The sequence below is a fragment of the Hemitrygon akajei genome, chromosome 9 (assembly GCF_048418815.1).
Source record: "Hemitrygon akajei chromosome 9, sHemAka1.3, whole genome shotgun sequence".
Lineage (NCBI taxonomy): Eukaryota > Metazoa > Chordata > Chondrichthyes > Myliobatiformes > Dasyatidae > Hemitrygon > Hemitrygon akajei.
Genome location: NC_133132.1, coordinates 67,960,828 through 67,976,697, shown reverse-complemented (window position 1 = coordinate 67,976,697; position 15,870 = coordinate 67,960,828). Strand labels below are relative to the sequence as shown.

The following is a 15,870-nucleotide window of genomic DNA, read 5'->3' as shown; positions in this document are numbered from 1 at the left end:
TAACTTTTACTTCCAGATATGTTATTGATAAAGTTGTACTAAACTTTGATTTGAGACACACAATGCTGGAGGAACTCACCAAGTCAAGCAGCATCCAAGGAAGGAAATAAGCAGTTGACATTTTGGTCCAAGACCCAATCAAAGTAAGTTGGGGAGGAGGAGTACAAGCTGGCAAGTGACAAGTGAAATCAGGTGAAGGGGAAGGTGGGAATTAAGTAATTAGCTGGGAGGTAACAGGTGGCAGAGGTGAAGGGCTGAAGAAGGTATCCAAAATGAGAGGTCAGTGGACCATGGAAGAAGGGGAAAGGAGGAGAATTAAAGGGAGGTAATGGGCAGGCAAGGAGAGGAGTGAGAAGATACCTAGAATGGAGAATAGAAAAAGGTAGGGTGGGCGGGGGGGCACTTGAAATTACTGGAAGACAAAGTGATGTTCATGACATCAGGTTGGAGGCTACCCAGACAGAATACGAATTGCTGCTCCTCCTACCTGAGATTAGCCTCATCATAGCAACAGAGGGAGCCATGGAGAGACACGTCAGAACGGGAATAGGAAGTTCCTGACTTTTGCAGCAGATGAAGCTAAGAGGCTCGACAAAGTGGTTCCCAATCTGTGTTGAGTCTGACTGACATGCAGGAGGCCACACTGGGAGTGCCAGATATGATACATGATCCTGACAGACTTGCAGAGTCACCTCATCTGGAAGTACTGTTTTTGGTCCTGATTTGTGTTGATGAAGGTGGCATAGTGGCAAGTATAGCACTTGCCGGTGTAAGTGCAGTGAGGCAATTCCGTGGGAAAGAAACGTGGACAAGGGAGTCACATAGAGAGCGATCCCTTTGGAAATTAGATGGGGTGGGGGGGGGGGGGGGAGAGAGAAGATATACTCTATGGTAGCATCCTGCTAGAGACGGTGGAAGTTACACAGAATGATGTGCCGGAAACAGAGACACTAGGGGTGGTAAGCATGGACAGGGGAACCTTACCCCTATTATGATAGTGGAAGGATAGGTGAGGGCACATGTGGGGGAAGTGGAGATGCAGATGAGGGCAGCATCGATGGTCAAAGGAAAACCCCCATCTTGGGGAAAATAAAGAGGCCATATCAGATGTTTGAGACTGGAAAGCCTCATCCTGTGGAGATGGAGGAACTAAGAGAAGAGAACAGCAATTTTTCAAGTGATTGGGTGGATAGAGGTTTTGTTAGGATAACTGTGTGAGCCAGTTGGCTTGTAAAAGATGTCAGTGGATAATCTGTCTCCAGAGATGGTTTGAAATTTTGCTTGCCACATCAGTGAGCCCTCTAATGGCAGAGGTGCCACAGCTCTGGGAAGTCTTTCAGATATTTACCCACTCCGAACTTAGACGATCTCTTCTTGTAATTAAAATTCTCCAATCTTTGCAAACTCCTTGTAAACCTCCAATCCCACATTAGCAAATTCATACGATGATAAGATGATTAAAAATGACACAAATGCAGTACAGGTGAACAGGTTATGATTTAATAGCCACAGAGGAGACAGTTGCAGTAAGAAACTAACCTGGAGTAAACTTATTGGAATATTTAAAATGAATATTCTGGAAAGGAATATTCATTTGGAAGAAAGAACAGTACATTTGGAAAATTATAACTTAATCACACATATTAGTTAAGCCATGGATGAGGGAGAGGAAATCATGTCCAGAGCCGACAGAGAAAACAGTAGCTGGATTTGGATCTCCCAAAGTACCCCAGAAAAGGTTACTCAGCAGGATAACATGCAGTGCTGGAGTCAACATATCAACACAGATAAGAGATCTGCAGCAAACAGGGAGTCCTGATTATTTTCATGTTGGCAACTTGTGAACATGGTGACTGTAACTCTTACATCAACAACAAGAAAGGGAGTAGATACATCGTAGCCAAATTTCAGTCAACACAAAAATAGGTACCGGAGGCTGCAAGAATGACACATCAACTTGCAGAGAAATAATGATGCGAGGTGACTGAGTAAACAATTGGTAAGTAGAGAATAATGTGAGAAATGTGAACAAAGTTATTTAGGGAGAAATTGCAGAAAGATGCAGCAGAGACTAGAGGTGCTTGTGTATCAAACACTGAAACTGTCACATTAACGAAGCAGGTAAAAGAAAAGACTCGAGTTATACATTTCAACAACAGGCCCATTCAGCTCACCAAGTTTCATCTACATCCTTTTTCCTAGCACTTGGTCGCTAATCCACTATGCTTTGGTGATTCAAATGTGTGCCTACCTTTATTTTATTTAGTGATACAATATGGGGTAGGCCCTTTGAGTCACACTGCTCCAGAAGCTTCCAAACCCAATGAACCTGAACCTAATCAAAGGACAATTTACTATGACCACTTAACCCTACCTAGTATGCTTTTGGACAGTGGGAGGAAACTGGAAAACCAGGAGAAAACCGACACATTCCAGGGCGAGGATGTACAGAGACTCCTTATAAAATAGTGTTGACTGAACTCTGAAATGCCCTGAGCTGTAATCACACCACAGGGAGGATGTACAGAGACCCCTTATAGAACGGCACTGACTGAACTCTGGAATTCCCCGAGCTGTAATCACACCATGCTAACCACTATGTAACTGTGGAGCCCCGCAGAAATTTTTCTTAAAAATTTGAGAGGGTATCTGCCTCTCAACATCTTCTCAAACAATGTGTTCCACATTTCAATTACATTCAGGGGTTTAAAAAAATTCCTTAGATCCCCACTAAACCTCTTATTCCTCTCTTTACACCTATATGGACCTCTGCAATGCAGAATTGTTTCCATGTATGCCTCTCAATTGTTTATACCTCCTTCAGGACCCTCCTCAGCCTCCTGTTCCAAGGAAAACAAAACACAGCTTTTCCGTAACTGAAGTTATTTCTTATAACTGAAGTGTCCTGCCTCAGCAGGAAAGCACATTTGAGCATCAGATCAACCATGTTGCTACTGGATGGAAGAAGAGCTTCCATGAGCTCCTCTTGCTCCTCCTCCTCCTCATGATCTCATAGCCAGAGCAGTATGCAGTTCTCTTACTGTGATCTGACTGGTGTTTATGTTCTACAAGCATCTCCCTTCCAGTGAATATGTTGTCTCAGGTAATTAAGAATCCTATATAATTCTGTAACCACTCTACCCTCCTATCTTGCTGTTTTCAGATAATTGTTGACTCTCATTCCAAGACCCTTTACCTTCTACAGTTTACACTCTCCCATTTCTTCGCTTTGCTTGCCCTTCCCACAATACACTACTTATACATTAGACTGACTTCACTTAATTGGTATCTTCTTGCTGTCTTCACTTCCTTCTGCACTGATCTCACTGCCAAATGTTATACTTGCAAACTCTAATCTTATTCTCTGCATTTAAATTAAAATCATTGATGAGTCCTTCTTCTTGAATGCATGGAACCAATTCCAAAGTTCAAAGTACATATAGTCACCAAAAACTACCCCGATTCATTTTCTTGCAGCAGAATAGTCAACGAAAAACTACACACAAAGACCATAGACCAAACAACCAACGTGTGAAGGACAAACTGAAAATACAAAAAAAGTAAGTAAATAATACAGAGAATATGAGCTGTTGAGTCCTTGAAGACGAGTCCATAGGCTATGGAATCTGTTTGGTGTTGAGGTGAGTGAAGTTACCCATGCTTGTTCAGGAGCCTGATTGTCGCAGGATAATAACTCCACCTGACTCTGGTAGCGTGGAACCCAAGGCTCCTGAACCTCCTTCCTGATGGCAGCAGTGAGAAGAGAGCATGGCCTGAATGGTGGGGTCCTTGATGATGGATGCTGCTTTTGTATGGCAGCACTCCTTGTAGATGTGCTCAATAGTGGCGAAGGCTTTTCCTGTGAAGGACTGGGCTGTATCCATGACTTTTTGTAGGCTTTTCTATTCCTGGCCATTGGTGTTTCCATACCAGGCTGTGATACAACTGTGCATCTACAGAAGTTTATCGAAGTTCTAGATGACATGATGAATACACACAAACTTCTAAGAAAGTAGAGGCACTGCCATTCCTTCCTTGTAATGGTGCTTACATGCTGGTTGCAGAACAGATCCTCTGAAATGATGGTGCCAAGGAATTTCAAGTTACTGACTCTCTCAACCTCCAATCCTCTCTCAAGGACTGGCTTATAGACCTCTGGTTTCCTCCTCCTGAAGTCAATAATCAGCTCTGGTTTTGCTGACATTGAGTAAGGTATTATTGTTGTGGCACCATTCAACATGATTTTCAATCTCCTTCCTAGATTCGGCCAACGACAATGGAGTTGTCAGCAAACTTAAATATGGCAATGGCATCCTCACTTAACCTCACATTCAGAAATATAAAGCAAGACAAGCAGAGGGATAAGCAAACAACCTGTGCTGATTAGCGATTATAGAGATGCTGTTGCCAATCCAAAATGACTGGGGTCTGCAGGATCCAGTGAGGAAAATAAGAGCCTAGTTCTTGGAACTTATTAGTTTTGAGGGGATGGCAGTGTTGAATGCTGAGCTGAGATCAATCAGAGCCTCCTGATGTATGCATCCTCCCTGTTCCAGGGCTGAATGAAGAGCCGATTAAATGGCATCGGCTGTTAACCCGTTGTGATGGTACGCAAACTGGAGCGGATCCAAGCCAGTCCTCAGGCAGGAATTCATAGGTTTCACAACCAACTTCTCAAAGCACTTCATTGTAGTGCTATTAGATGATAGTCACTGAGTAGATTACCACATTCCTCCTGATGATGGAAGCCTGCTTAAAGCAGGTGGGTATCTCAGACTGCCAAAGTGAGAAGTTAAAGGTGTTTGTAAATACTCCAGCCAGTTGATTAGTACAGGTCTTTGGTACTTGGCCAGGTATACCACCTGGGCCAGATGCCTTCCATGGGTTCACTCCCCTGCCCCCCGAAGAATGCTCCCACACCAGCCTCAGAGAATGAAATCACAGGGTTGTCAGGGGCTGTGGGAGTTTGTGAAGAGTGCCTCCATGTTGTTGGCTAAAGCGAGCATTAAAGTAATTGGGTGAGACCTTGTTGTTGCATATTATATGTTATTTGGTTTTGCTTTGTTGGAGGTGATGGCATTCAAGCCTTGCCACAGCTGTCGAGCATCCTTCTGTAACTCAAATTTGATCTGGATTCACATGTCATTTGCCATTCTGGAGGTCATAGCTGAACACCATTGGTCTAGCCCTCAGCTGATTGCAGTTCTCTTGGTTCATCCAAGACTTGAAGTTGGGGAAGTTAACTTCTTATCATCATAACAACCACTGCTGCTCATTTCCCTCGAAGTAACTTTCCAATCCAATGAACTACTTTCCCTTGGATCCCAGAGGGTTCTGATGCAGGGTCTTGACCCAAAATATTGACCATTCCTTTGCCTCCAAAGATGCTGCATGACCCGCTGAGAACAATATTATTGCTCTAATTAATTCTGCAATATGGGACCACATCACAAGCTTTGCTAAAATCCAAATGTACTATATCAAACACCATCACAATCAATCTCCCAAACCTGTAACTGTTGTACTTCTAAGTCTGCTGATATTAACATCGATGAGATTGAATACCAAATATGTAGGAAAGAAGATTTCAGGAGATCTGGACAAGCAAAGTGAGAAGGGCTGAAGAAGGCAGATGCAATATATTATGGAAAAATAGGAAGCCACCCACTGTGGTGTACAGAACAGGAAAACACAGCACTTACTAACTGAGAAGAGGCTTGGTGGTGTTGCTGTTCAAAGCAACCTTGGTGTGGCCAAGTACACAAACTATTGAGAGCCATGTATAGATACAGAAAGGGATTAGGAAGGTAAATATCTGTTAGCCTTCAGTACAAGAGGAATGGAATACCAGAGTAGGCTAGTCTTATTGGATTGGACCGGGCCTTGGTCAATCCACAAACTGTTACAGGCTGGTTTAATCTCTTGAGTGAAGAAAGGACACACTTGCCTGAGGCAGAGTGCAGCAAAGGTTTGCTCAGCTGCTTCTGGGGATAGCAGGTTTGAGTTATGGAGGAGAGATTGAGTAGCTTTAATTTTCTAGAAGGATAAGCAGAGATCTCATTGAAATGTTTACAGAGTTTGACAAGCTTGGCTGAGGAATCTCAAACCAAGGGCCACAGTCTCCAAAGGAGAAGAAATTTATTCTGTAGGAGTAATGTGAAGGCTCAGTTGTTGTGTTTATGCAAACATAGAAAGTCAATTTTTGGATATGAAGGGAACAATGGATAGTGCAGGTAAATGGCATTGAGGTAGATGATCACCCATAACCTTAATGAATAACATACCAGCTCAAGGGTTGATTGGCCTTTTCCAGATACTATTTATTTTATGTTAAATGGTTCTGAAACCAGCTAAGAAGATAACTTAACCATTTGCTGGACAGAGGAAAGGACTAAAACACAATGGTAACTGTGTCAGTCAGATTATCTACTAACCTATGTGGATTTATTTTTATTTCATTTAGCATTATTCCAATTTGCAATAATTATTGAACTGAACAATAAACCTCTATCCCAAGCAAGGTGCATCCAAAACAAACACAGATGAGACTGTGTATATGAGAGCACCCATTAACATATTGGTAACTTTGCACTTCAGTAAAACTGAAAAGCATAGTAAACAATGAAGACTGAAGCATGTCTCAAGATAAAGTAGACAGGCAAGTGGAATAAATGACCACACGGCAGATGTAATTAAATGTAAAGTATAAGCCAACACAATCTAGCATAAAGTATGAAGAGACATGATCCAAGCAAAGCGATACATTCCTTAATAGGTGCATAAATTAAGAGGCCTGGGAATGTTTATGTATAAATCTTTAAAGATGGCAGGAAAGATTATCAAGACAATAAATGGTACATACAGAATCATGGGTAGAATCTAAAAGCCATTTTGAGATATCGGGCTGTTTCGTTCCAATAGTACAGGGTGATGTTGAGGCCACATCTGGAGTACAGTGCACAGTTTTGGTCTCCTTATTCAAGAAATACACTAAAGAACAGTACAGGCTCTTTGGCCTACAATATTGTGCCGGCATTTTAACCTACTCTAAGAACAATCGAACCCTTTCCTCCTACATAGAACTTCATACATAGAACTCCTACATAGATAAGAGGATTGTCCTATCAAGAGCAGTTAGAGGTTGGATCTCCATTCTCTGGATTTATAATGCTGGGTGATCTTACTGAAACACAAATCCAAAGGGATCATGATAGTGGGACAGATTTTAATGAGGGTATACAGTTACAAGCAAAGGGAACATGTAAAAAAAAAAGGTGCTAAAGAATTGTTCCTTGCAGAGCATTGACTCTCTGGAATTCTCTACTTGAGGGTTGGGGAGTTCATTGAGGGAGTTCAAAAAGGTGGTGGTGAAAATTTTGAAAGATCAAGGAATTGAGGGCCATGTAGAACTGGCACAGAAGAGAAGTTGTGGCCAGTGTAAATCAGTCATTTTTATACTGAGTGGCAGAGTCCAGAGGGACCAAGTTGTCCAATTCTATGCTAACTTTGTGTTCATACAGAAACGCGCCTCTTTGAATCCATTGAAATTTCCTTACTTCTGTTTCTCTGCCTTGTACTGCTGAGTGCAATCATCAAACAGCTTCTGATTCATCTCCATGAACAGCTTCAATGCATTGTAAATCAGTCCATGAATTGTCCTGAATAGGAATAAGACGTTTCAACATTCAGACAGCCTGTACAATTCATTTCTATTTGTTACATTAAATCTGTATTTTATCAACATTCTACTGACAGATAACCAGGAGGAGGGCTTTCACTTAATTCTTTCGAAAAAAAAAAATCTACGATTTCTGGAAGCAAAAATATATAGATGCTGTAAATTTGACATTAAAACTTAAAATGCTGAGCAAGTTAGGCATAGAGAAACAGCTATTCAATGTTTCAGATTTGTGATCTGCCAAAGATATTCTGGGGAAGGGATTGGGAACAAAGTAAACAAGTACATTGCAAGTTGCAGAGAATGGAGGATGGAGATAACAAGGGATCATCTATAGTAGGATGGAAATCCAAAACTGGATACTGCTATGATTGAAGAAAGTCCATTACGATTCTTTGAGAAGGATATCATGCTTTTGTAGGTCTTTAAGAAAGAATATACAAGGAGGAAACCAATGGTATTAGTGTATTTAGGTCTTCAGGAAGCTTTTCATAAGGCCCCACAACTTAAGGTGAAGAAGATTAAATGCATGGAATCACTGGATATAATACAAAGAGCAGGATCAACTGGGTACTTATGTTGGCAGGGTGAAGCTGACAAGGTATGACAGGAATGGGTGCTTGGGCCCCAGCTAGTTATAATCTTTCTCAACATCTTGGCTGAAGGATATAAAGCAACAAGTGCAAGTTTGCCAAGGATATTAAACCAAAAGGGAAAGTGAGCAATAATAAGGATGCAACGTGACATCAGAGGTTATTTTCAGAAGGCTTTGATAAGATCTGATACAGAATGTAATTCAGTTAAGACAACAGCAATATTATGGTATGAAAAAGGTGTTAGTGGTATAAGGTTTATAAAAGTAGATAATTCCCTGACCCGAGGCAGAGATTTGTTTCTCATCCTTAGTTATGGTGAATTATTGGAAGACTATTGATGCTGTTAGAAGGGCTGCAAGGACAGGCCAGAGAACTACAGGCTGGTGAGCCTAACATCATCAGTGAGAAAGTTATTTGAGGGTATTCTGAAGGACAGGAGCTATCTACGTTCAGAAAGCCAAAGACTGAATAGGGATGGTTGTCAAGGCTTTGCATGCAGGAAATTGTATCTCATAAACTTCATAGTTTTCAGTTTGAAGAGGCTTCATGAAAGCAAGGCAGTAGACAATCTGCATGGACAAGCAAGGGTTTTGACAAGGTCTTGTACAGTAGGTTGGTCCAGAAGGTGAAGGCACTTGAGGTTCAGTGTGAGAAGACAGACTCTCGGATACAGTTTCCATGAAAGCTGCAACAAAGTAGTGAAGGAGGCATTTGACATGCTGGCCTTCACTGGACAGGGCACTGAATACAAAAGTTGTGGTGTTACATTACAGCTGTATAGTACATTGGTGAGACTCTACCTGAATATTGCGAGCAGATCTGGACACGATACCATAGGAAGGATGTGATTCTGCTAGAGAGGGTTCAGAAAGATTCGTAAGGATGCTGCTGGCACTTGAGGGCTTGAGTTTAAGGAGAGACTAGATACACTGGGACTGCTTTCCCTGGAGCATTGAGGCTATGGGGTTAACTTATCAAAGTTTATAAAATCATGAGAAGCAGTGATTTTATAAACAGTGATCAGGTGGATGGTGACAGTCCTTTATCCAGGGTAAGAAAGTTTAAAACTAAAGAGTAAAGGTTAATGTGAGAGGGGAAAGACTTAGTTTTTTCCCCCCACACAGAAGGTAGTGGGAATATGGAATAAGCTATCAGAGGAAGTGGTACAGGCAGGTACAATTATGTTTAATAAATGTTTAAAGATGTTTGGACACGTTCATGAATAAGAAAGATTTAAAGCAAGGATTCCCAGGCCCCAGGGTTAATGGTAAGGGTTCACGGCATAAAAAAAGTTTGAGAACCGCTGATTTACAATGATTTTTGTCAAATGCAGGCAAACGGGACAAGCTCAGGAAGAGGTTTTGGTCAGCATGGAGAAACTGTGCCATGGGTCAGTTTCAGTGCTGTAAAACTGAAAACTGACTTAATCATTACCTCTTGCAGCTTGTTTCAGATATCAAATACTATCTCTATATCTGAAACTTTCCCCTCAAATCCTCTTCAAAAAACTTGTTCTGCACGACATAAACCTAGGCCATCAATTCAAGCTATGCCCCCTATAATTTTATATAGGTCACCTTATGCCTTCTTCACTTCATCACGGGAAACAAACCTAGCCTATACCATCTCTCCCCCCATAGTTCTCCAATCCAGGTAATATCCCAGACAGCCTCCTCTGCACTTACAACTGGGGACAAGGGACCTATTCCTACTCCTTTTATTTACGACATGTCGTAGAAATAATGGGTGAGATCAAATTGTGAAGGCTTGTTAAAGTTTCAGTGTCGGGGTGGTGAAAATAGAGGAAAAACAATTGAGAAAAATGCTTTCCTCCATTTTCTGACATAAACCAATAATCTAAAACAAAAGGCAGAATAGAAATGCTCAGTGTATCGGGGAGAGGATAAAGAATTAACATTACTGGTAGATAAGCATACATCAGAATAGTTGGTGCTAACGAATTGCTGAGTTCACTGTCATAGGTTTTAAATATAACAGGTCAATGATGACAAACTTACTTGTTCCAATGACTTTTAGAGTTCTTGTAGAGTGCAGGGAACATTATAGGGAGGATTTTGGCAGCATTGTCACTGATCAAACTCATGATGTACTCATTGTTCCAATAATATAGAGCTCGCTCTGCCACCTGAAACAGGATAACCAACTTCAGTACAATTAAAGCACTGACTTCAAACATTACAGAGCCTTATATCCTTGGCTTTGCTCCAAGTTACTTTGAATAGTTACTCTGAATGTAAATTTAGGTTTCAGGAAATAATGGAGAAACAGAGAGGCTGCAGATTGCTGATCAATCAGATCAAGAATCCTCAAAGGGTTTAGCTAGAAACTACACCTTCACCAAATCATGAAAATTTATATCATAAGGGGTCATTTGACCTATTGTGTCTGTGCTGATCTGTCAACTGAGCTCTCCAACCTGATCATATCTACCAGTACTGAGTCCCATAGCACTGCAATGTTCTTACACACACATCCAACTTGCTGTCTCTATCATCCTTTCAGGAAATTAATTCCAGACTTTTACCACAATCTGGAAGGGGGAAGAAAACACTTTTGCTAAACCTCTATCTATTCCTCACTATTTTAAATCTATGCTTTCTAGTTCTTGATCCCTTTAAGTGACACAAGTCGTTCATATTTATCATATCTGGGTCTTGACTTTATGTTCCAAGCAAACTGATCTTTCTTAACCAATTATTTCTCATACCTACGTATTTCAATTATATCTTTGCAAATCTCCTCTGCTGCCAACCCAACCCAGTCACATCTCCATAATCATCCTGTAAAGTGGTCAAGGTCAAAAGTTGTATATGATTCTCAGATAGCTTCCATGCTCTTGTATTGTGCTTTAATAACAAAAAAAAAGCATATGATGTACTTTTAACCTCTCTATGCTATCTGCAGATTTATGGACAACTTGCATTGCACCGCCTCTGGATTAAGCTGTCACTTTTCTACCAGACCTGAAGTAGAAAGCTCCCCCACGATCAACCATGTTGCCAAATTTTCAAGCTGCACACTTTTGCCACACCACCTCTCATGTCTGAATCATTGATCAATATTACAAAAAGTCAAGGAGTAGTGAAGCTGATAGAACTTCACTGGATGAAACCTTCCAGGCAAACAAAAACTGTCTTCTTCCTCCCTGCCACTGAACCAGTTTTGGATCCAATTTACTACTCTATTTTGGACCCCTTGGGGATTTAAACAAAAATAAATAAAATACATTTTATATATAAAATTCAGCTTTCCCTGAAAATCCAAAACCTACAAAAAGCCTAGTTACATCTACAGAAAGCTATCACGAGACAAAAACACAATTCTGTAACTTAGAGACAACTGAATGAAGAACAGTTTTGGCTCAGTTTACACGCCGTTACTTCCTGTAAAGAAAAACCTAACATAAATGGCTGTGATACTTCACTCCCTGATAAGCTGTACATCTTGTTTAGCATGCTTTGAAAGGGAGAATAAAACTACATCAGCACAAATCCATTACAAGTCATCAGGCCCTGCTGGTGTACCTAACAAGTAACTGAAAACCTGTACCAACTAACAGGCTGGAGTGTTCAAAAACACCCTCACCTCTCACTGCTGCAGTTGGAAGTTCCCATCTTCAAAATGGCATCAATCATACCAGTGCCCACAAAGAGCAGAGTGAGCTGCCTCAATGATGATGTCTGATAGCACTCATGTCTACAGCGAGGACAGCTAACAGAAAATTTGCAGCTGGAACTGGACCAGCTGGAAAAATGGTGGATGGAATTTATTTATTTGGCAATGTAGAATGGAGTAGGCTGCTCCGGCTCTTTAAGCCATGCTGCTCTAGCAGCCCCAACAAACCCAATTAACCCTAACCTAACCCCAGGACAAATTACAACATCCAATTAACCTACTAACCAGTACATCTTTGCACTGAGTGAGGAAACTGAAGCACCTGGGGGAAACCCACTCATTTCACGGGCAGGATGTACAAATTCATTACAGAACAGCACCAAATTGAACTCCGAACTCTAGAACACCCCAAGCTGTAACAGCATTATGCTAACTGCTGAGCTATTATGGTACCCTATGGTCATGCAGACAAGTGTGAAGTGTTGCACCTTGGGAGCACAAACCAGTGCAGGTATTACACAGTGAGCAGTAGGGCACTGAGGAGTCTGGGAATACAGATCCATAAGTAAATAGGGTCGAAAAGAAAGCTTCTGGCACATTGGCCTTCATAAATCAAAGTACTGAGTACAGGGGATGTTATTTTGAAGTTGTACAAGATATTGGTGAGGCCTAATTTGGAGTATTGTGTGCAGTTCTGGTCACTTACTTATAGATGCCATGACTTAGAGCTGCTGCAATTTTCTACTGCCACAAAAGTTTAAAAGCAAATACAATCATACTGGCTCTCCACTTGGTCTCAGAGCAGCTGAACAACAGCAATACACAAGTCAGGATGCTGTTTATTGCTTCATCTCCTCACTACTAATTAACAAATTAAAGCCTGGGCCTCCTTCTGTAACTAGATCCTTGACTTCCTCACTGGGAGACCAATCAGTACTTTTCAGTAATGACACCTCATCCTCGCTGACAATGAAGCACTGGCACACCTCAAAAAATGTAATGTTAGCCTAATGCTTTACTCTCTACACACGCATGACTGCGTGGTTAGGCTCAAATTTTCCAATGATACCGCTGCTGTTGGCAGAATTTCAGCTGGCAACAAGGCATACAAGAGCGAGACTGATCAGCTGCTTGAGTGGTAGCGCTACAACAAACTTCTACTCAATGTCAGCAAGACCAAGGAATTGAATGTGGATGTGAGGAAGAGGAAGTCAAGAGAACAGACACCAGTCTTCATGAGGGTTCAGTGATGGAAAGAATGAGCAGCTTCAAGTTCCTGGGTGTCAACATCTCAAAGGATCTAAACTGGGCCCAACACTTAGATGCAATCATAAAAAAGTGGCTATACTTCATTAGAAGAGATTTGGCTTGTCACCAGACTCTAGACAATTTTTACAAATACACAGTAGAGAGCATTCTGACTGGTTGCATCACTGCTTAGCACAGAGGCTCCCATGCACAGGATTGAAAGAGGCTGCAGGGGGTTGTAGATTCAGCCAGCTCCATCATGGGCACAACCCTCCGAACGATCAAGTGCATCTTCAAAAGGCAGTACCTCAAAGGAGGTGGCATCCATCATTAAGGAGACTTGCCATCTGAGACATGACTTTTCATAACTACCATTGGGGAAGTGGTACAGGAACAAACACTCTACATTTCAGTAAGAGCTGCACCTCCCAACCCATCAGATTTCCCAATGGTCCATGAACACCATCTCACTATTCCACTTTTGTGCCATATATTTTGGCAAATTATTGTAAATTTTATGCTTTATACTGCTGTACATGCTTGCAGTGCTGCCACAAAATAACAAATTTCACAACATGTGCCAGTGATAATAAATGTGATCCTGCTTCCTGATAATCTATGCCTAAGTGAAGAAATTACTTACAGGTTCCTAACAGTTCATGAACCCATACAAACTACATTATTCCTTTTTCTGAACCACTTATTTTTATAATAATTTATATCTTTGCACTGTACTGCTGCCGTAAACAAATTCCAAGTCTAATAAGTCAGTATAATAGATCTGATTCTTATAAGTCATATCACCTCTGAAGTTAATGCCTATAATTGCTTGTTTTATTGTTTCTTCATTTTATGTTAACATTAATCATTCAATCCAGTGGAACCATACTCACAGCTGGAGAGGACTGAAAGACTGTGTCCATGATTTCTGTTCTTGCTTCACTTAATAATCTGTGTTAAAAGTCCCTTGGACTTGGACTTGGGAGTGATCAGTTTCAATTTAGCATTGCACAATGAAGGACTCACCAGTATCTGGTTTCACGTCACAGACACTCGATGCGGTAGAGATGAAAAGAAAGACTAGTCCAAGAAATAGTAGCTAAAATAAATTGACGACTTTACCCTTGAGGAGGAAAGCCAAGGGAACAGTAGGCTTACCTGGAAGTGTGGGCTAGAAACGCACTTAGCAAGCTGTCGGAACAGTGGTTCCATTACTTTCACAAACTCTGATGGCTCAATGACATCTAGAATTTCTTCCAGTTCATTCAGAAACATGACTTCCTTTGGACTGTGCGTTTTGGGCCAGAACTTGAGCAAACCTACAATCACCTAGGAGAGGAACACAGCAGATAGGAGTCATCTTGGAAACTAAAAACTGCAAAAAGGAAAATGCACAACAGGTGATTCAGTCTATGGGCCACTGGCCAAATGTTGCTCCCATCAGAAACACTGAATAGTAAATTGTGGCTCTCTCATTGGTCAAAACCAAATTAACATCTACCCAAGCTACTCCACAATGAGTCCAATACTATTAGCCACCCTGTCAAAGAGCACCCCACCAGACACTCAACACTCCCATTATGACGACACAAGGGACTGCAGATGCTGAAATCTGAAGCATTAACCAAATCGCTAGAAGAATTTAGTGGTTTGAGCAGCAGCTGTGAAGGCAGGTTGATATTCAGGTCAAAACCCTACATCAGAACTGAAAAATATTTGAAAAAATCAGCACAAGATCTTGAAGTTTGTGTCAATAATACTGTACTTACTGGCTCTGTAAGGCTGCTGTCTTTCTCAAGGAACTGCACCACACAATAGGCCAGCTGAAGAGACAAAAAGACCTTAAGTATGCTCATTTGATCTCTAACAAGTGACAATTACTGTAAACAGTGGCTGAATGGTGGAACTTGTTAGCTACTTTGTTCATTTATTTCAGAGATTCATCTGAGGAGATTTCTACTGAGAATTGGATAACGTATTTGACAAACAAGGAGGCAACACAAGGGTTAAATGATAGTGAGCTAAAACTGGGTGTCGTCGGGTTACTGGGTGGGTTCCATTTTATATTTAGACAACAGAGGAACCCAATTGATGTGAAAGAGGAGAATATCAAGAGCAGATCTTTGGAGAACATAGAGGTAATGTTATGGACATCGGACAAGAAGTCATTGTAAGTGGATCTCTGGAGAAATCTCATGTCAGAATAAAAACGCAAACTACAACTTACTAAATCTCACTCAAAGGCTAGATGATACTGTAGATGTTGCAGGGAATGCATGAATATTACAGAGATTCAATCAGTGAGGTAGAGAGAAGTTTTAAGTAAAAGTAGAGAACACTGGAAAGTCAGCAGGTCAGGTAGCAGTGCAGAGATTAACACTTCAGGCTGATGACCCATCATTAGATTAAGCAATTTGTTCAACGGTCATCAAGCTCAAACTTTCCATTGGTGAGGATCCTCCAGACTTGAACAGAATTGCATTATGGGTGTTACAGTATCTCTAAAGGTATGAGCACAACAGGTGAAATATTCCTTACCTGTGGGTGGTACACACTGAGACTCTTCACCTTGTGCAATGGCAACAACACTCTGATCAGGAACATTTTATGCTCTTCCTTTAAGGGTAATGCAAATCCATTGATTATACTGGAAAAAGAAATGAAGAGATGAGACAAATTAAACTCTTGACAATTTAACTATAAACCCACAGA

At 41.1% G+C, this 15,870-nt stretch overlaps 1 protein-coding gene across 5 annotated transcripts in view; it reads right to left on the bottom strand.

Moving 5' to 3' along the window:
• The window catches only part of ppp2r5d (protein phosphatase 2, regulatory subunit B', delta), a 232,454-nt gene that overhangs the window by 15,725 nt on the left and 200,859 nt on the right, over positions 1-15,870 (bottom strand). For all 5 annotated transcript variants that reach the window (XR_012100241.1, XM_073056220.1, XM_073056221.1 and 2 more), the window contains 5 exons: positions 15,697-15,805; positions 14,928-14,981; positions 14,317-14,487; positions 10,293-10,420; positions 7,557-7,658 (listed from right to left, as the gene is read on the bottom strand). Coding sequence is in view for 4 of the 5 variants with exons in the window: in XM_073056220.1 (XP_072912321.1) it covers positions 7,557-7,658; positions 10,293-10,420; positions 14,317-14,487; positions 14,928-14,981; positions 15,697-15,805 (564 nt within the window). In the remaining variant the exon portion in view is untranslated. The remainder of the gene's footprint in view (positions 1-7,556; positions 7,659-10,292; positions 10,421-14,316; positions 14,488-14,927; positions 14,982-15,696; positions 15,806-15,870) is intronic.